Genomic DNA, 21,479 nt, shown 5'->3' on the forward strand with positions numbered 1-21,479 from the left:
CTGTTGGATTGCTTCCAGGCCTTTCCCAATGACCAGGAATTCTGTGTCATCCCAAGAGGATGAGGACAAGCTAGACATTGAGACCTGAGTCCATTGTTGACAGTTTCACAGGCAGGTGGGTAGTCTAGTGTAATTCAACAGAGTAGGAGAGGAAGCTGGAAGTAGTAAAATGTTATGAAACACTAGACTGTTTCCAGCTCTCCCCTGCTGCAGGTAGTAACTGACGGCTGATCCAGTATTGTGACAGGTTAGCAAAGGAGCCACTGGCAGCCAATCAGAGATGCCTGGAAGAATTTGGGATCGTCTGAGTGACAATCCTCCCAGAGGGATCCAAGAACAAGGTAGTGCATCTTCCCTCCACTTATCTCCTACAATTTCAGGTATTCCCTTATTTCTGGTGAATGGCTTCTTCTGAAAAAATCTATAACATCTGGCCCAGTACAATCACCTTAACAGGAAAACAGGAGTAGCCCCATCACCCCCCGTCTTCTTATATGACCCCATAGTAGTTGAACTGCATTTACTTGCACCCAAGGGTGAGGGCAAGCTAGCACGGTGCCCATGTGGCAAGGTATATAATAACATCAAATGCAGGATAAAGGTGTTAGTGTGACCTCAGATAGATCAGCTACACTAGATAGCCATGAGACAGCAGTGCCTTCAGGTTGGTGTCTGCCCACTCTTGGTATAGGGCATTGTGCAGAATTCCCACCTACCAAAGAGAATCAGGGTAAGAAAAAAAAAAAGTGCAAAGGTGTGGAAAGGTATATCTAGGTTCAGGTCCCTGCAGTGCAGTTGTACTACTCTAGTTATTTTCTCATCCCCTAACTCCTAAGTCCAGATGGACCCTTGCAGGATGTGCTGGAAAGAATTTTTTTTTTTTTTTTGAGATGGAGTGTCACTCTTGTTGCCCAGGCTGGAGTGCAATGGCGTGATCTCAGCTCACTGCAGCCTCTGCCTCCCAAGTTCAAACGATTCTCCTGCCTCAGCCTCCTGAGTAGCTGGGATTACAGGCATGCGCCACCATGCCTAGCTAATTTTGTGTTTTTAGTAGAGACAGGGTTTCTCCATGCTGGTCAGGCTGGTCTCAAACTCCCGACCTCAGGTGAACCACCTGCCTCGGCCTCCCAAAGTGCTGGGATTACAGGCGTGAGCCACCACACCTGGCAGCTGGAAAGAATTCTAAGATGACCCACCAACATTCCCAGCCATTGGTGTACACATACCTTCTCCCAGTTATTCAATCTAGGTACTGTGGTGAAGGGGTTTGCAGATGTAATTAAGTTTCCCAATCAATTCACCTAGAAATAGGGATTATCTAGGCAAGCCTGATCTAATCACATGAACCCTTTAAAAGTTTTCTCAGGCTTTCCGAATCCTGGCCCACGGGCGTTGGGTATGAGCAGCGCCCTCCGCCCTGAGGGTTCGTGTCCCACCGCTCCTTCGCAGTCCCTGCCGCCACCGTCCACGCTCTGCATTGTAGAGAAGACGATGGGTCGGAAGAGCGCCATCACCGCCAGTGTATCTGGGGCCCTTTTTATCAGGTACTGCATCTACTTCGACCACAAAAGACGAAGTGACCCCAACTTCAAGAACAGGCTTCGAGAACGAAGAAAGAAACAGAAGCTTCCCAAGGAGAGAGCTGGGTTTTCCAAGTTACCTGAACTTAAAGATGCTGAAGCTGTTCAGAAATTCTTCCTTGAAGAAACACAGCTTGGTGAAGAGTTACTAGCTCAAGGTAAATATGAGAAGGGTGTAGACCATCTGACAAATGCAATTGCTGAGTGTGGACAGCCACAGCAGTTACTGCAGGTCTTACAGCAAACTCTTCCACCACCAGTGTTCCAGATGCTTCTGACTAAGCTCCCAACAATTAGAGAATTGTAAGTGCTTAGAGCTTGGCTGAAGATGATGTGGAATGAGAAACAAATGTCGACATAATAAAATCTCAGTTAAAAGTATTTAAGGCCGGGCGCAGTGGCTCACACCTATAATCCCAGCACTTTGGGAGGCCGAGGCAGCTGGCTCATGAGGTCAGGAGTTCGAGACCAGCCTGGCCAACATGATGAAACCCCCGTCTCTACTACAGATACAAACAAAAAATTAGCCAGGTGTGTTGGCGGGCGCCTGTAAGCCCAGCTACTTGGGAGGCTGAGGCAGGAGAATCGGTTGAACCCGGGAGGCGGAGGTTGCAGTGAGCTGAAACCATGCCATTGCACTTCAGCCTGGGCGACAGTGTGAGACTGTCTCAAAAAAAAAAAATACATATATATGTATATTTAAAATTCTTGGTAGTTGAGCAGCTCTGGGGGAATAAGGGCAAACATGCTTGTTATGAACTACACTGAAATCTACCAAAGTTAATGTTTACTTTGTGTAGATCCATTTGTCTATTTTTTTTTTCCCAGTGAAAAGTATATCTTGATAGAGAACTTTTCATTTTATAAATACACTATGAGTTACTGAAATATTATGGATTTTGTTTATTCCAGAAACATAGTTAAACTGTACATATGACATGGCTTATGTTAAAAATACCCAGTGCTCAGTTTTGAAAATAGGCAAAAAAAAAAAAAAAAAAAGTATAGGAAAACTGAAGAATGCACACTTTTTTTAGCTCATACATTTTGCTGTAAATCCGGAAATTTGACAGACTTGGTTGTGTTTGTGAAAACTGAGCATTAAAGTTTTTGAGCGATCATTTATTTCCATTTAATCTCTTAGACATAAATATGTGAGGTATGCTGCTGTCCTGTGTTAACAACTTCATTCACTTTCTGTATATCGGTCTTGAAATGTTTTGTTTAAATCAGTGGGCTTAATGTGTTCTAGGTATTTACCTCCTTGGATTTTAAATACATGTAGTTGCAAATAGCACCAGGAATTAGAGCTATGTACGCCCCTAATCTAGCCTTGTGAGATTCACCAGTTCCTGTGTGCTCACTTTCCCTCCATTTTTTACATGAGAGAATGCATCCACTGATCACCAAAGTGTCCCTTTCAGCTTCTGATTCACTGGGTTCTGATAAGCATCTTTAAATCCACCTTAACCTAAGGAATGTGTGTGGTCAACCAGGCTTAGCGTTTTTTTATATTCTGAATTTTGCATGCTTGCCTTAGTATTTCCGAATTGATTTTTTGTTGTTGTTGTTGTTGTTTTGTTTTTTTGAGACAGAGTTTCGCTCTTGTTGCCCAGGCTGGAGTGCAATGGTGTGGTCTTGGCTCACCGCACCCTCCGCCTCCCAGGTTCAAGCGATTCTCCTGCCTCAGCCTCCCAAGTAGCTGGGATTACAGGCATGAGCCACCATGCCTGGCTAATTTTTTGTATTTTTAGTAGAGACGGGGTTTCTCCATGTTAGTCAGGCTGGTCTGGAACTCCTGACCTCAGGTGATCTGCCTGCCTCGGCCTCCCAAAGTGCTGGAATTACAGGCATGAGCCACCACGCCCAGCCGAATTGATCTTTTTTTAATGGTATAACTATCTTGTTGATTTTCACTGAAATTATATGGTTCTGTCACTTCTCTGTAAATTAATCTGAAACTTTTAAGGTAACTGGGATGATCTGCTTGTAAAAATGTTTGTTGACTTTTGCTTTTATCATCAATGTACCAAATCCTACTTCAACTTGATTAATTTATCTTGTTAAACGATGAGAGTAAGTTACAACTTTGTGACTGAAAACTTGAAAATAATGGAGCAGGTGGGGACCTCTTATTCTCAAATAGTGACATATTCTCCGTAGTCAGATTCCACTTCAGAATTGAGTAAGGATCCTTGGTACTTGGTGGCATCTGTTGAACTGTAAAGATTGCCTTTATTCTGTCTAAAAGTCTGTGGAGAGATCCCAAAGACTTTTCCTATGTACTAGGCATTTTATTTTGGTTTACTTACAAACTCTTCTTAATCGTTATTAACCTCGGGTTTTTGTGGTGTAGTGGAAAGAGAAATCGTTCTAGTTTCTGCCTCTGATTAGCCGCACAGACTTGAGCAAGTCACATTTCATCTCTGAACTTACCTCTGCTATTAGACTAGGTGACTCACATTTGAGGACCTTTCTCAGGTATCTTGAGGGTGTGTGATCTTGAACCCTTAAACAGTGCCTTTTTGGTGACATAGGATGCTTTTGGCAGGGATGACCAGTACAAACATGCCAGTTAGTTTTACTGGTGGGATCCCAAATCCAAAGCGGTGTAGTGGTGATTGGTCAGTGATTAACCAGGCAGCTAAGAAGTCTTAGGCACCAGCCCAGAGGTATATAGAGGGGGAGTTAGACAGAAAATAGGGGTGGGAAAGGGAGCAAGGGGCAGCCAGCTCAGCATGGAAAGAACGGGCTCAGAAAAAGGAGGGCTGGCTGGAGGGGTGAAGAGCAGCTTAGGTCCGGGGAGGGTAGAAACGCCATTTCCTTGGGAACTGGAGTGCAGTATGAGCTGAGTATCACTTGGCTCTGAACATACTGGCTTTGCTGTAATGCTTGAAAAGAGTGATATCTTCATTTTACAGCTCATTAAGCCAAGTACATTTTCTTATTTAAATGACAACTTTGGTGCTTTAAAATGAGGTACTACTTTTTAAAGCTAGCTGTGTCAAGTTAAAGCAAAAAAATCAGCACTTTTTTCTCCCAGAAATGTAATCACCAAACACTATCCGTTCCCATCTTGAGTTTTACAAGGTGATAGAATCAGGTCGTTGTAGTGATGCTGGCCAAATGGTGCTCAGCAGGTGAGAACAAAAAACCCCCAAATTTCAGTGGAGTAATAAACAGCTTGAATGTTTCCATGTGCTAATGTGGCACACTTACTAAAAACAAAAACTTTGGAAATGGGAAATAATGTATTAGTGCAACAGTTGGCATGCTTATTTGGGCAAAGATCCATTGTTTTGGTCCACAATTTGTACTTAAGGTGAAAGAACATTTAAAACATAGACTTACTGGCCGTAGCAATGCTGGCCTGTTAACTGATAACTAGAACTTAGGTTCACATTTATGTAACGTGTGTAAAACCTAGTGGAACGTGCATAATAGGCAGTCAGTAAATGTTTGGTTCCTTTTGCCTCTCAGTAAGTTTATTTTACCAACTTCCTGCCTGCCATTCTGACTTTATTAAATCAACCTGTGGACCAGAGTGTTAATGAAATGTTACTGCAGAAGATTAGAAAATTGGTATATCATGTACATATCATAGACAATCTTTTTGTAATGTAAAAAATGCAGTTTTAGGGCCGGCATGGTGGCTCATGCCTGTAATCCCAGCACTTTGGGAGGCCGAGGAGGGCAGAATCACGAGGTCAGGAGATCGAGACCATCCTGGCTAATATGGTGAAACCCTGTCTCTACTAAAAAATACAAAAAAATTAGCTGAGCGTGGTGGCGGGCACCTGTAGTCCCAGCTACTCAGGAGGCTGAGGCAGGAGAATGGCGTGAACCCAGGAGGTGGAGCTTGCAGTAAGCCGAGATCACGCCACTGCACTCCAGCCTGGGCGACACAGTGAGACTCCATCTCAAAAAAAAAAAAAAAAAATGCAGTTTTATTATTGCTTGTGCCTCAACTGTTTAAGTGAATATTAAGGGGTTTGGAGAAAAAAAAAGTTTTCTCTGGCTAGTTGCAGAAGCAAAGTCAGAGAGATATGTTCTAGCTGACCTGGAAGAAAACAAACATGCATTTTGTGAGTTGCCTATGGGAGCCATGTGGCAAGAAACTGCAGGCATCCTGTAGGAGCTGACAGCTAGCATGAAAATAAGACCTTAGTCCTACGTCTATAAGGAAATGAATTCTACAAATAACCAGTAAGCCTGGAAGGAGACTCCTAGCCCCACGTGAACCACAGCCTGAACCAACACCTGGGGGATTTCATTCAGCCTGATGAGGCCCTGAGCAGAAAATTCAGCCACACTGTGCAGACTTCTGACCTATAGAAACTATGAGATAATTTGTGTTGTTCTAAGCCACAAAGTTTATGGTAATTTGTTATGTAGCAATAGAAAACTAACGCAGGTAATAAATGTATTCAGGACATATAGAATTAGACAAGCTGCAAGTGTCTATGAGTAGAGAGTTTCAGGGTTCTCTTGCCTTCATACTCTGCAGGCAGTAAAAGATATAGGAATGTGTTGTGTTCAGATGCCTGGGCGTGAAGAATGTTCCACTGTCTGAATGGATACCTAGATATCCTAGTAGTAAGCAGTTATTCCTACAGAGCCCAAATTGTGTTGGAAAGTTCACAGGACAACCAATGCTTTTGTCTTAACACCTAATGAATCAGACAACTCTAAGAATCCAGAGGGGTGATCATTAATGAATGATTCCTCAGTCCTCATCAGACTTACCAGTTTATCATCACAGTCTTAAAATCAGGGTACAATCTTTGGGTTCTCATCACTCCTGTCTCCTGGATGGGCTATACCATCATCTAGCATTCTCTATATCTCACCCATAAACTGTCCTTTCAGCAACTGCATGGAGGCACTCCTGTACCTTTGAGGTTTTTTCCCCCCAATAAAACAACATTGGGGGTCACCAATCTCATCACTTTTGACCCCTTGATCTAAAAGTCATTACCCCATAGCATAGGAGCTGTCAGCTCAGGCCAGGTGTGGTGGTTTATGCCTGTAATCCTAGCACTCTGGGAGGCCAAGGTGGGTGGATCACTTGAGCTCAGGAGTTTGAGATCAGCATGGGCAACATGGTGAAACCCTCTCTCTACAAAAAAAAAAAATAATAACAATAAATAAAATAAAATAAAATAAAATTGGCTGGGTGTGGTAGCTCGTACTTGTAGTCCCAGCTACTTGTGGGGCTGAAGTGGGAGAATCACTTGAGCCCAGGAGGTGGAGGATGCAGTGAGCTGAGATCCCACCACTGCACTCCAGCCTGGGCAACAGAGTGAGATCCTGAGCTCAAAAAAAAAAAAAAAAAAAAAAAAGCTGTCAACTTAGTTGGTCTCCCTTAAGGGTTATCTCTTTTACCTAGAATTGGAGTTAAGAAGGGTGACAATTTTTTTTTTTCTTTTGAGACAGATTCTCGCACCATCACCTGGGCTGGAGTGCAGTGACACGATCTCGGCTCACTGCAACCTCTGCCTCCAGGGTTCAAGCAATTCTCCTACCTCAGCCTCCCGAGTAGCTGAGATTACAGGTGCCTGCCACCACACCCAGCTAATTTTTTTTTTGTATTTTTACTAGAGACGGGGTTTCACTATGTTGGCCAGGCTGGTCTCAAACTCCTGACCTTGTGATCCTCCTGCCTCGGCCTCCCAAAGTGCTCGGATTATAGGCATGAGCCATCACGCCCAGCCCTGAGGGGTGACAATTTTATGAGTCAACTTGACTGGGACATGGGATGCCCAGATGGCTGGTTAACTGTTACTTCTGGCTGTGTCTGTGAGGGTGTGTTCAGAAGAGGGGTGCATTTGATTTGGTGGACTGAAGAAAGCTGGTGGCACGCTCCAGCATGAAAAGGCATCATCCCTTCTGCTGATGGACTGAATGGAACAGAAAGGCAAAGAAAGGTTGAATTTGCTTTCTGCCTGTTTTGAGTTGAGACATTGATCTTCTTCTGCCCTCAGAGCTCCTGTCCTCAGTCCTTCAGACTCAGACTGGAATCTACTCCATTGGCTCCCTGGCTCTCCGGCCTTCAAACTATGCCACCAACTTTGCTGGGTCTCAAGCTTGTGGAGCAGATCCCAAGAGTTAGCCTCCGTAATCACATGAGCCAATACCTTATACAGTAGTCCCCGCTTATCTGCAGGAGATATGTTCAAGACCTCCAATGGGTGTCTAAAACCATGGATAGTACCAAACCCTGTATATACTATGTTTTTTTTTTTCCTATACATATAGACCTATAATAAAAGTTAACATATTAGGCACAGTAAGAGATTAACAACAGTAATAAAATAGAAGTTATAACAATACATTGTAATAAAACGTATGTGAATGTGGTCTCTCTCAAAATATCTTATTGTTCTGTGGGTTACTAAAACCACGGAAAGTGAAGCAGCAGATAAGTGGGGCCTACTGTACTAGATATCTTTTTTGTATCTCACATGGACCACCTCTTTAGGCCTTCCTAATCTTTGCTTTTTAGGAAAGAGCAACACCTTAGTAACACTGACATCTCAAGCTGCTCCTCACTCACAGCCAAGGGAGGAACATCAGGGAAGGGTCCCATTTGATTGGCTCTGCTCAGGTAAGCTCATATGCCATTCTTTACACAAGGGGCATGTCATCGGGGGACATATTCCACATTTTAGTTTAAAATTCATCCAGTACTGATTCAGCTTTACTCTCAATAAACCCCTCCTGGGAGACAGCTTCCTCCGAGGTCATTAGTAACCACAGAATTCTGTCCCTGAAGAGATCATCACTTAAGTTCTACCTCAAGTCTCTGGTTCACAGTGAATCTAAGATTCTTAGGAACTTAATCAGAGCTAGTCCAGCCTTTCCTGCAGTGGAAGTCTCCTCATAGGTGACTCTAAGGTTCTTAAAAACAACCTTGGAATACCATCCTGGGTGACATCCCCCACCCCTAGATCTCCATTCTCAGGAATATAACTCTTAAATTCCTTGGCTTGGCAGGTTTTGTTCCTGCAACCAGTCAGTGACCCACAATCCCAGTCCTTGAATATGGCTGGCCAGCTGTCCTGTGCCAAGAGGGCATTTTCTCACCCAAGGTGAATCTTGGTTCTCTAATTCCTTGGTTGGTTTCCATAATACGCAGTTACTGCTGCCATTGTGAAGCATGTAGCTGATGAGGCAGTATCCACTCCAGACCTTTTGGAGCCTGCTTTATTGGCGGAAACGTGTGGTTATAGGAACATTATCCAGAGTGTGGAAACTCTAATGCCCATCACCTTCTGGGGCAAAGAAATGTAGTAGGGCCCAGATATCATACTCCAGAGAAGGACTCCAGGCATTGAGCCATGGGGATTATATTTTGCACACCTAAGAAGCACTACATCTTCTCTAATAGTATTAGGTGCTGGGATCCAATAGTAAAACCACACGACAGAACACTGGCCTCTAGCTCTGTTGTGCCATCTTTGAGAAGCATTTTCTCTGATGCGATCAGAGCTGGGGCTCAAGCCTTATGGTTATAGCTGTAGGATGTGATAGACCCGTGGCCTGATTAGCGACCTGAGAATTCTACCAGGTATGACTGCCTTGAGCAGTTGGCTGTAGTCCATTATGATAGAGTTCTGCAGAAAACGAACTCCTTTGGGAGGCCAGTCCTCAGGGAATTCATCTTGGACAAGTTAAAACTTTCCTCTCAAGTGCTTACAGCCGGAATAATAAATGAACTAGAGCTACACACAAACTAGGTACATATATCTTAAAAACATAATCTTGAATGGAAACAATAACAGGCACAAAAGAACATATCTATTATGATATGTTTATTTAAAGTTCAAAAACTGGCCGAACTAAAATCTACTTGTATTGGAACACACCTGAATGTGATGAAAGTATAGAGAAAAGCAAGAAAGTTATTTACATAAAAGTCAAGACGGTGGTTACCTCTTAGGTGGGGGCTATAATGAGAAAGGAAGGACAAGATAGAGAAGGTTCTTACTGTTAGTGTTCCATTTCTTGATTTGGTGGATACAAGTGTGTTTATAATTATTCTTTAAACAATACAAATGGTTTTGGCCCATTTCTCTTAATTTATATTTAAAATAAAAGTGTTAAAAAGAAAGAATACACATTTAGGTATATAGTGGTAAAGGGGCATTCTATCTGCAACTTACCACTCTCAAATGGTTCGAGAAGAAACTATTCATTATTTCATATAAAAAATTAGAAAAGGAAAGAAAGAATGAAGAGAAAAAAGAAAGGCATACTCCAATAGAATATTTTCGTCTCCTTTTATTGACAGAAATAGAAATTTGTGCTGCAGGGGCAGTAGTACCTCAGAGCATGAGAAGGTAGTCAATGGGGCTGACATGACAAGCCACAATGCTGGCTGGGGGTCCTACCATAGTGGGACAACCAAAACCACAAAAGTAGCAGGAGGTAGCAAACATCCCCAACACCCGGTGTAAGCATTTCCATTTGCAGAGAGCTTGGCCATGCATCTTAAAAACAGGGTCCCCTCACAGCCGGCAGGGTATCATATCAGGCCATCAAATCTATCCAGAACTAACATGCAGTCTCTAATTTGGAGACTCTTTATTGTGACCAAAAGATTTGGACCATTAGAAGATCCAAGTTAATCTTTCAGCTCCTTATCCCAGGCAGAAGAAGGGGCTGAGTTCCTGAAACATCACACAAGTAGAGCTGGACAGGTGCTGATGCCCAGCCTTGCTCTAAAAGTAGTCACCATTTTCCCCCTGGCTTCTCAACACTGCTCTCACTCAGTATGTGCCCTAGAAAACCTCTCAATGTTATAAACAAGGGACAGGATGGGGGCAGCAGCCTAGGGTATTGCAGGGAATCAAAAGCTGCTACATAGCCGAGAGCATTTCACAAGAAACAGCATGGGAACACTATTGGGTCAAGGTCCTCCCAAACAGCTGCTAGAAGCACATATAAAGAAAAATGTGGTTGTTCTCCCATGTCAGGATCAGCTGCGCCAAAGTCATGGTCCAGGAAGCTGAGCCTCTTCATGTCCCTGGCAGATTATCAAACCCCATGGCATTCCCAAGCTGTTCCAGTTTTCAAGTACAGTGAGGTGTCTGGGCAGTTCAGTCACAGAAAAGCAAGCACTACAGAAATCTCAATTGATTACAAATTGATAATATTATCAAGCCATAAATTTATATAGTCAAGAATTAATTGTGGGGGATGGTTATGAAGGAGGCGAGGATTTTGACACATGGAAGACTAGAAACATTTATTTATATAAACCCTTAATCATAAACCACCCTCATATCCATGAATTGAGAGGAAATTCCTTATTTAGAAATGGCCATCATCTGATGAGTCATTCAGTTGCAGTTCTCTTCAATGCTGGACACATGGTTTCCAAGGATCAAAGTCTTGAGAGCACTAGATCAGGAAATGGGAGAAGCAAGGCAAGGAGAAGAGGGCATCAGGAGTTGGAATTTCTGAAATGTGCATTTATCTCACAGAAGGCTTGGCACAATGAGCCTGGGGTGAGTGTGGTTTTAGTGATTGTTCTTTGTTGCCTCCTTTGCTGCAGCAATCAGTGGAGTGAGGCTGGAGAGGGGCTTGGCAATCTTCAGGAATTGATGCTAGAAAGGAGAAAAATAGCAGAAGACACATGACTATTTACCATTCTTCCCCAGTAACCATTACAAGACATAAAGGCATCTTTGTTTGTAAAGGGTGCTGTGTGGAAAGCTTCCGATCATCCCCAAATTGAAGGACATCTTAAAACAGACCACTCTGGAAAACTGTTTGGCAGCATCTACTTACAGATAAACACACATCTACCTATACCCTAGTAATTCCAATCCTAGGTATATTCCCAAAAGAAATTAGTTTGTATAGCCACCAAAAGATACACACAGAAATGTTCATAAAAGATTTGCTTATTATAGCCAATAACCAGAAAGAACCCAAATGTTCAAGAGAATGGAAAAATGAATAGTGTTATATTCATATAATACTATACAGAAAATCACACAGCAATATAGTAAGTAACTGGTACACTGACAATGGGTTGAATCTCACAGACACATTAAGGGAAAGAAGCCAGACAAGCGAGTTCATATTGTATTATTCCATTTCTTCCAAGGTAAGCCTAACCATGGTGATAATCAGAATAATAATTACCTCTGGGGAAGGTATTAATAGATCATGACCCAGTAGTATATTGCAATACTGCATTTTAGGAGCATTGATCTAGGAATTTATTGTTCTATCCTCAAATCCAATAATGCTAATTCATTTAGTAAAAAGTTCAGTAGCTTGGTCCTTTCCCAAATCACTTTCACTGGGCTGTACTTTGGGCCATACCTTCAACCTTTAACGACTGTTTAGGAGAAAATATTATATGAAAATTGCATCTAAATTTTCAGTAAAACTGTTAGAGAAAGCAATTCCTTTTTTTTTTTTTGAAACGGAGTCTCACTCTGTTGCCCAGGCTGGAGTGCAGTGGTGTGGTCTCGGCTCACTGCAACCTCCGCCTCCCAGGTTCAAGCAATTCTCCTGCCTCAACCTCCCGAATAGCTGGGACTACAGGTGCCCGCCACCACGCCTGGCTAATTTTTGTATTTTTAGTAGAGACGGGGTTTTGCCATACTGTCCAGGCTGGTCTCGAACTCCTGACCTCAACTGATCCACAGGCCTCAGCCTCCCAAAGTGCTGGAATAACAGGCATGAGCCACCGTGCCTGGCCTAACAATTCCTTATGTAATTCTCAGAGCCTCTTAAAAATGGTGCTTTTTTTTCTTTTTAAACATTTAGTAGTAAAAAAGCTTTGTGTCTTAAAGCTGTAGAATGTTCTTCTATTTGATAAAAAATATAGGAACTATCACATTTCCTTTTCTGCCCTGGCTACCAGGAAATTGAGAACCAGATTTGACCTCTAAGCATAACTAAACTCACATGAGCATATCTGATTCTTCTGCCATACTTATAATTTCCTTCATTAGTCATATCGTATATATGTACACACACACACACACACACAGAGAGAGAGAGAGAGAGAGAGAAAGAGAGAGAAACATATATACTAATATTCTTTGTTGAGAATTGCTTCAACTTCTGTTGGGACAGAGATAGTATAAAGAGCTACTGAGAACAAGAAGGTACTATTACTATGAAAGGAATAAAAGATCCTAGCTAAATCATGAAGATATGAATTCCAATATATATCATCCTATGTATTTCTGTCCATAAGTGTGTTCTCACAGGAGAAACAGATGTGAAGCTTTTATGATTTGTGATTCTCAAAGTCATGGTTTTCAGTATTTACAATGTACACCAACAAGTTAAAAAGCCACCTATCTCAGATCACATGTTTCTACAATTCCCCTAAGTTGACAGCAGCATGATCCAACACCAAATTGGGAGGCCTCAGTTTCCTTCTCTGTCTAATAAACAAAACAGACTAGATGAGCCCTAAGGGCTTTCCAGTTGTGATACTCTTTGAGCCTATTAAGAGCAGTGGCCAAGAGCATACACACCTGAGAGCCAAACAGGCTGAAATCCTGGATCTGCTACTTATCAGCTATCATGGGAAAGTTACTAAACACTTGAAACCTCAGTTTTCTCACCTGTAAAAATGAGAATAATAGAACCTATGACTCACAGAGTTGTTGTGAAGGACAATATATAAAGTGCTTAGTGCCTAAATATATAAAGTGTTTAGTGCTTAAAATATGGTAAAGATTCAATATAACGCAGTTATTACTAGTTATATTACTATATCAGGAAGAAAACTTTAGAGGGCACTAACCTTTCAAGAACTATAATTTGGTATTTAATTAAGAATGGTACCTTTACTAATCGCAGGCTTAGCATATAGTATTTACACATTTCCCAGTGCCTACAGTTTCCAGAATACAACTCTCATGAACAGCAAAAAGGGTCCTACATTGTACTAAGAGACTTTTAGTTCCAACAGATACTAGAGACTAATGAGTTATACTTGGCAGAACCCAGATCTCATATCTAATAGGCCAGTACTCCATAATCAGTAACCTCAATTACAAAGACATGCTAAATATGTTCCAGAGGGTGATAGTCCAGTGTGGGTTCTTCCAGCAATTTCATTCAATTCAATAAATATTTTTTAGTACTTATCCTGAGTCAGGTCCTAGGTAAAACATGAGACTCAGGGATTAATAAAATAGAGGTTATAATCCAATAGGAAAGAGATTCATAATTAACACAGGGCAGTATGCTAGGTTCTGCCCTGCCCTGCCCTGCCCTGCCCTGCCCTGTTCTGTCACTCCTGGGCTTCATAATACAAAAGTAAATGACAGTGCATGCCTTCATAAAGTTGCATGTGATACTTACTATTAGATCACTAGTGGGCGATACAATAAAAGAACACTAGTTATAAGAAATTGTACTTGAAACATATATGTTAAATACAAATGATGTGGCCTGCTAAAGGCAATTTTTGCAACCATATAAAATTATCAGGATTAGGCAGGTAGGAGTATAAAAGGCCTAGTAAACCCCTGACTCTGGGTTTCCCCACAAACTGGCAAAATCTCACTCTCAATAAGTAGAGTATCATTGCCATTATCTGAGGATTTCCAATGAAGAAAGTGTAAAGACTCCAAAAGCCACACTCACTAATTATCTTCTAAACTTATGTTCCATGGATAGGCATGGTGGCTCATGCCATGCCTGTAATTCCAGCACTTTGGGAGACTGTGGTGGGCAGATCGTTTGAGCCCAGCCTGAGCAACATGGCAAAACCTTGTCTTTACAAAAAATAGAAAAATCAGGCAGGTATGGTGGTGCATGCCTGTAGTCCCAGCTACTCTGGAGGCTGAAGTGGGAAGATCAGCAGAACCTGGGGAAGTTGAGGCTGCAGTGAGCCATGATTGCGCCCTGCACTCCAGCCTGGGCAACAGAGAGAGATCCTGTCTCAAAAAAACACAGCAGAAAAACTGGAAACTCTAAAAATCAGAGCGCCTCTCCTCCTCCAAAGGAACGCAGCTCCTCACCAGCAACGGAACAAAGCTGGACGGAGAATGACTCTGACGAGTTGAGAGAAGAAGGCTTCAGACGATCAAACTACTCCGAGCTACAGGAGGAAATTTGAACCAATGGCAAAGAAGTTAAAAGCTTCGAAAAAAAATTAGATGAATGGATAACTAGAATAACCAATGCAGAGAAGTCCTTAAAGGACCTGATGGAGCTGAAAACCAAGGCATGAGAGCTACGTGACGAATGCAGAAGCCTCAGTAGCTAATGCGATCAACTGGAAGAAAGGGTATCAGTGATGGAAGACGAAATGAATGAAATGAAGCCAGAAGAGAAGTTTAGAGAAAAAAGAATAAAAAGAAACGAACAAAGCCTCCAAGAAATATGGGACTATGTGAAAACACCAAATCTACGTCTGATTGGTGTACCTGAAAGTGACAGGGGGAATGGAACCAAGTTGGAAAACACTCTGCAGGATATTATCCAGGAGATTCCCCAATCTAGCAAGGCAGGCCAACATTCAAATTCAGGAAATACAGAGAACGCCACAAAGATACTCCTCGAGAAGAGCAACTCCAAGACACATAATTGTCAGATTCACCAAAGTTGAAATGAAGGAAAAAATGTTAAGGGCAGCCAGAGAGAAAGGTTCGGTTACCCACAAAGGGAAGCCCATCAGACTAACAGCTGATCTCTTGGCAGAAACTCTACAAGCCAGAAGAGAGTGGGGACCAATATTCAACATTCTTAAAGAAAAGAATTTTCAACCCAGAATTTCATATCCAGCCAAACTAAGCTTCATAAGTGAAGGCGAAATAAAATACTTTACAGACAAGCAAATGCCGAGAGATTTTGTCACCACCAGGCCTGACTTACAAGAGCTCCTGAAGGAAGCACTAGACATGGAAAGGAACAACCGGTACCAGCCACTGCAAAAACATGCCAAATTGTAAAGACCATCAAGGCTAGGAAAAAACTGCACCAACTAATGAGCAAAATAACCAGCTAACATCGTAATGACAGGATCAAATTCACACATAACAATATTAACTTTAAATGTAAATGGGCTAAATGCTCCAATTAAAAGACACAGACTGGCAAATTGGATAAAGAGTCAAGACCCATCAGTGTGCTGTATTCAGGAAACCCATCTCACGTGCAGAGACACACATAGGCTCAAAATAAAGGGATGCAGGAAGATCTACCAAACAAATGGAAAACAGAAAAAGGCAGGGGTTGCAATCCTAGTCTCTGATAAAACAGACTTTAAACCAACAAAGATCAAAAGAGACAAAGAAGGCCATTACATAATGGTAAAGGATCAATTCAACAAGAAGAGCTAACTATCTTAAATATATATGCACCCAATACAGGAGCACCCAGATTCATAAAGCAAGTCCTTAGTGACCTACAAAGAGACTTAGACTTCAACACAATAATAATGGGAGACTTTAACACCCCATTGTCAACATTAGACAAATCAATGAGACAGAAAGTTAACAAGGATACCCAGGAATTGAACTCAGCTCTGCACCAAGCAGACCTAATAGACATCTACAGAACTCTCCACCCCAAATCAACAGAATATACATTCTTTTCAGCACCACACCATACCTACTCCAAAACTGACCACATAGTTGGAAGTAAAGCACTCCTCAGCAAATGCAAAAGAACAGAAATGATAACAAACTGTCCCTCAGACCACAGTGCAATCAAACTAGAACTCAGGATTAAGAAACTCACTCAAAACCACTCAGCTACATGGAAACTGAACAACCTGCTCCTGAATGACTACTGGTTACATAACGAAATGAAGGCAGAAATAAAGATGTTCTTTGAAACCAACGAGAACAAAGACACAACATACTAGAATCTCTGGGACACATTCAAAGCAGTGTGTAGAGGGAAATTTATAGCACTAAATGCCCACAAGAGAAAGCAGGAAAGATCTAAAATTGACACCCTAACATCACAATTAAAAGAACTAGAAAAGCAAGAGCAAACACATTCAAAAGCTAGCAGAGGTCAAGAAATAACTAAGATCAGAGCAGAAATGAAGGAAATAGGGACACAAAAAACCCTTTAAAAAATTAATGAATCCAGGAGCTGGTTTTTTGAAAAGATCAACAAAATTGATAGACCGCTAGCAAGACTAATAAAGAAGAAAAGAGAGAAGAATCAAATAGACGCAATAAAAAATGATAAAGGGGATATCACCACCGATCCCACAGAAATACAAACTACCATCAGAGAATACTACAAACACCTCTACGCAAATAAACTAGAAAATCTAGAAGAAATGGATAAATTCCTCGACACATACATCCTCCCAAGACTAAACCAGGAAGAAGTTGAATCTCTGAATAGACCAATAACAGGCTCTGAAATTGAGGCAATAATCAATAGCTTACCAACCAAAAACAGTCCAGGACCAGATGGATTCACAGCCGAATTCTACCAGAGGTACAAGGAGGAGCTAGTACCATTCCTTCTGAAACTATTCCAATCAACAGAAAAAGAAGGAATCCTCCCTAACCATTTTATGAGGCCAGCATCATCCTGATACTAAAGCCTGGCAGAGACACAACCAAAAAAGAGAATTTTAGCCAATATCCTTGATGAACATTGATGTAAAAATCCTCAATAAAATACTGGCAAACCGAATCCAGCAGCACATCAAAAAGCTTATCCACCATGATCAAGTGGGCTCCATCCCTGGGATGCAAGGCTGGTTCAACATCTGCAAATCAATAAATGTAATTCAACATATAAACAGAACCAAAGACAAAAACCACATGATTATCTCAATAGATGCAGAAAAGGCCTTTGACAAAATTCAACAACCTTCACGCTAAAAACTCTCAATAAATTAAGTATCAATAGGACGTATCTCAAATAATAAGAGCTATCTGTGACAAACCCACAGCCAATATCATACTGAATGGGTAAAAACTGGAAGCATTCCCTTTGAAAACTGGCACAAGACAGGGATGCCCTCTCTCACCACTCCTCCTATTCAACATAGTGTTGGAAGTTCTGGCCAGGGCAATCAGGCAGGAGAAGGAAATAAAGGGTATTCAATTAGGAAAAGAGGAGTCAAATTGTCCCTGTTTGCAGATGACATGATTGTATATCTAGAAAACCCCATTGTCTCAGCCCAAAATCTCCTCATGCTGATAAGCAACTTCAGCAAAGTCTCAGGATACAAAATCAATGTACAAAAATCACAAGCATTCTTATACACCAATAACAGACAGAGAGCCAAACCATGAGTGAACTCCCATTCACAATTGCTTCAAAGAGAATAAAATACCTAGGAATCCAACTTACAAGGGATGTGAAGGACCTCTTCAAGGAGAACTACAAACCACTGCTCAATGAAATAAAAGAGGATACAAACAAATGGAAGAACATTCCATGCTCATGGGTAGGAAGAATCAATATTGTGAAAATGGCCATACTGCCCAAGGTAATTTATAGATTCAATGCCATCCCCATCAAGCTACCAATGACTTTCTTCACAGAATTCTTCACAGAACTTTAAAACTACTTTAAAGTTCATATGGAACCAAAAAAGAGCCTGCATTGCCAAGTCAATCCTAAGCCAAAAGAACAAAGCTGGAGGCATCACGCTACCTGACTTCAAACTATACTACAAGGCTACAGTAACCAAAACAGCATGGTACTGGTACCAAAACAGAGATATAGACCAATGGAACAGAACAGAGCCCTCAGAAATAATGCCGCATATCTACAACCATCTGATCTTTGAAAAACGTGACAAAAACAAGAAATGGGGAAAGGATTCCCTATTTAATAAATGGTGCTGGGAAAACTGGCTAGCCATATGTAGAAAGCTGAAACTGGATCCCTTCCTTACACCTTATACAAAAATTAATTCAAGATGGATTAAAGACTTAAATGTTAGACCTAAAACCATAAAAACCCTAGAAGAAAACCTAGGCAATACCATTCAGGACACAGGCATGGGCAAGGACTTCATGTCTAAAACACCAAAAGCAATGGCAACAAAAGCCAAAATTGACAAATGGGATCTAATTAAACTAGAGAGCTTCTGCACAGCAAAAGGAACCACCATCAGAGTGAACAGGCAACCTACAGGATGGGAGAAAATTTTTGCAACCTACTCATCTGACAAAGGGCTAATATCCAGAATCTACAATGAACCCAAATAAATTTACAAGAAAAAAACAAACAACCCCATCAAAAAGTGGGCAAAGGATATGAACAGACACTTCTCAAAAGAAGACATTTATGCAGCCAAAAAACACATGAAAAAATGCTCATCATCACTGGCCGTCAGAGAAATGCAAATCAAAACTACAATGAGATACCATCTCACACCAGTTAGAATGGCAATCATTAAAAAGTCAGGAAACAACACGTGCTGGAGAGGATGTGGAGAAATAGGAACACTTTTACACTGTTGGTGGGACTGTAAACTAGTTCAACCACTGTGGAAGTCAGTGTGGCGATTCCTCAGGGATCTAGAACTAGAAATACCATTTGACCCAGCCATCCCATTACTGGGTATATACCCAAAGGATTATAAATCACGCTGCTATAAAGACACATGCACACATATGTTTATAGCAGCACTATTCACAATAGCAAAGACTGGGAACCAGCCTACATGTCCAACAACGATAGACTGGATTAAGAAAATGTGGCACATATACACCATGGAATACTATGCAGCCACAAAAAATGATGAGTTCACGTCCTTTGTAGGGACATGGATGAAACTGGAAACCATCATTCTCAGCAAACTATTCCAAGGACAAAAAACCAAACACCGCATGTTCTCACTCATAGGTGGGAAATGAACAATGAGAACACATGGACACAGGAAGGGGAACATCACACACCGGGGAATGTTGTTGGGTGGGGGGAGGGGGGAGGGATAGCATTAGGAGATATACCTAATGCTAAATGACAAGTCAATGGGTGCAGCACACCAACATGGCACATGTATACATATGTAACAAACCTGCACGTTGTGCACATGTACCCTAAAACTTAAAGTATAATAATAATAAAATTTAAAAAAAAGAATCAAAAAAAAGAAAGAAAAATAAAACATAAATAAAATAAAATAAACTTATGTTCCTTTGCTAAAAATGTATCCTTTGAGCTAATCCCAGCAAAATATAAGTTGTGTAAGATTTGGGTGTCAGAGAGCCGTTTCTCAACAAGACTCAAACAAACTCTGCCAGACTAACTCAAACAGAACAAAGGAAGTGCTAATGAAAGATACAAGCAGGCTGGTCATGGTGGCCCATGCCTGTAGTCCCAGCACTTTGGGGAAGCGAAGTGGGCAGATTGCTTGAACCCAGTAATTTGAGACCAGCCTGGCCAACATAGCAAAACCCCGTCTCTACAAAAAACTTTTTAAAAAATTAGCCAGGTAGGGCCCCGAGCCCGCGGGGCTGTGCGGATGGTAGGGATGCCGACCCTACAGAGGAACAGATGGCAGAAACAGAGAGAAACGACGAGGAGCAGTTCGAATGCCAGGAACTGCTCGCGTGCCAGGTGCAGGTGGGGGCCCCCGAGGAGGAGGAGGAGGACGTGGGCCTGGTGGCCGAGGCCGAGGCCGTGGCTGCCGGCTGGATGCTTGATTTCCTCTGCCTCTCTCTTTGCCGAGCTTTCCGCGACGGCCGCTCCGAGGACTTCCGCAGGACCCAGGACCCGCAACAGCGCAGAGGCTATTATTCATGGACTATCCAGTCTAACAGCTTACCAATTGAGAACGATATACATATGTCAGTTTTTGACAAGAATTGCAGCAGGAAAAACCCTTGATGCACAGTTTGAAAATGATGAACGAATTACACCCTTGGAATCAGACCTGATGATTTGGAGTTCAATTGAAAAGGAACATGACAAACTTCATGAAGAAATACAGAATTTAACTAAAATTCAGGCTATAGCTGTTTGTATGGAAATGGCAACTTTAAAGAAGCAGAAGTCTTTGAAAGAATATTTGGTGATCCAAATTCTTATATGCCTTTCAAAAGCAAATTGCTTATGATAATCTCTCAGAAAGATACATTTCATTCCTTTTTTCAACACTTCAGCTACAACCACATGATGGAGAAAATTAAGAGTTATGTGAATTATGTGCTAAGTGAAAAATCATCAACCTTTCTAATGAAGGCAGCGGCAAAAGTAGTAGAAAGCAAAAGGACAAGAACAATAACTTCTCAAGATAAACCTAATGGTAATGATGTTGAAATGGAAACTGAAGCTAATTTGGATACAAGAAAAAGTGTTAGTGACAAACAGTCTGCGGTAACTGAATCCTCAGAGGGTACAGTATCCTTATTGAGGTCTCACAAGAATCTTTTCTTATCTAAGTTACAACATGGAACCGAGCAACAAGACCTTAATAAGAAAGAAAGAAGAGTAGGAACTCTTCAAAGTACAAAAAAGAAAAAAGAAAGCCGAAGAGCCACTGAAAGCAGAATACCTGTTTCAAAGAGTCAACTGGTAACTCCTGAAAAACATCGAGCTAGAAAAAGACAGGCATGGCTTTGGGAAGAAGACAAGAATTTGAGATCTGGCGTGAGGAAATATGAAGAGGGAAACTGGTCTAAAATACTGTTGCATTATAAATTCAACAACCGGACAAGTGTCATGTTAAAAGACAGATGGAGGACCATGAAGAAACTAAAACTGATTTGCTCAGACAGCGAAGACTGTGTTTGTAAAAGCTTGATGAAAGGACAGTTTTTTGACCACTGCATTTTGTTTGAAACTTGTGTCATTGATGTAATTTAAAACTTTTGTTTAAAGCATTACAGTATTTTTCTGTGACCATCAATTAATATGAGGGTTTGTGCTATAAGAGTTAAAGCATATGCTATCATTGTATTCTTTAAGAACCTTATT

The 21,479-nt window shown here is 41.5% G+C and overlaps 2 protein-coding genes and 1 pseudogene across 9 annotated transcripts in view; 2 read left to right on the plus strand and 1 right to left on the minus strand.

Moving 5' to 3' along the window:
* Positions 1 to 1,491: 1,491 nt before the first annotated feature.
* Positions 1,492 to 1,946, plus strand: LOC129007241 (mitochondrial import receptor subunit TOM20 homolog). Its single transcript, XM_054437822.1, has one exon. The coding sequence runs from the start codon at positions 1,492 to 1,494 to the stop codon at positions 1,885 to 1,887; it is 396 nt and encodes a 131-aa protein (XP_054293797.1). The 3' UTR covers positions 1,888 to 1,946.
* Positions 1,947 to 9,848: 7,902 nt separating this feature from the next.
* The window catches only part of PAK1 (p21 (RAC1) activated kinase 1), a 155,707-nt gene continuing 144,076 nt past the window's right edge, over positions 9,849 to 21,479 (minus strand). For all 8 annotated transcript variants that reach the window (XM_054437827.2, XM_054437830.2, XM_054437835.2 and 5 more), the window contains one exon: positions 9,849 to 11,191. In XM_054437827.2, the coding sequence (XP_054293802.1) occupies positions 11,105 to 11,191 (87 nt within the window). In that variant the 3' untranslated portion in view covers positions 9,849 to 11,104. The remainder of the gene's footprint in view (positions 11,192 to 21,479) is intronic.
* Positions 11,710 to 21,368, plus strand: LOC129007572 (telomeric repeat-binding factor 1-like; annotated as a pseudogene).

Source organism: Pongo pygmaeus, chromosome 9 (genome assembly GCF_028885625.2).
Source record: "Pongo pygmaeus isolate AG05252 chromosome 9, NHGRI_mPonPyg2-v2.0_pri, whole genome shotgun sequence".
NCBI classification, from domain to species: Eukaryota; Metazoa; Chordata; class Mammalia; order Primates; family Hominidae; genus Pongo; species Pongo pygmaeus.

Coding starts and splice junctions, on each gene's coding strand:
- LOC129007241 (XM_054437822.1), top strand. CDS start 1,492: ATGGGTCGGAAGAGCGCCATCACCGCCAGTGTATCTGGGGCCCTTTTT.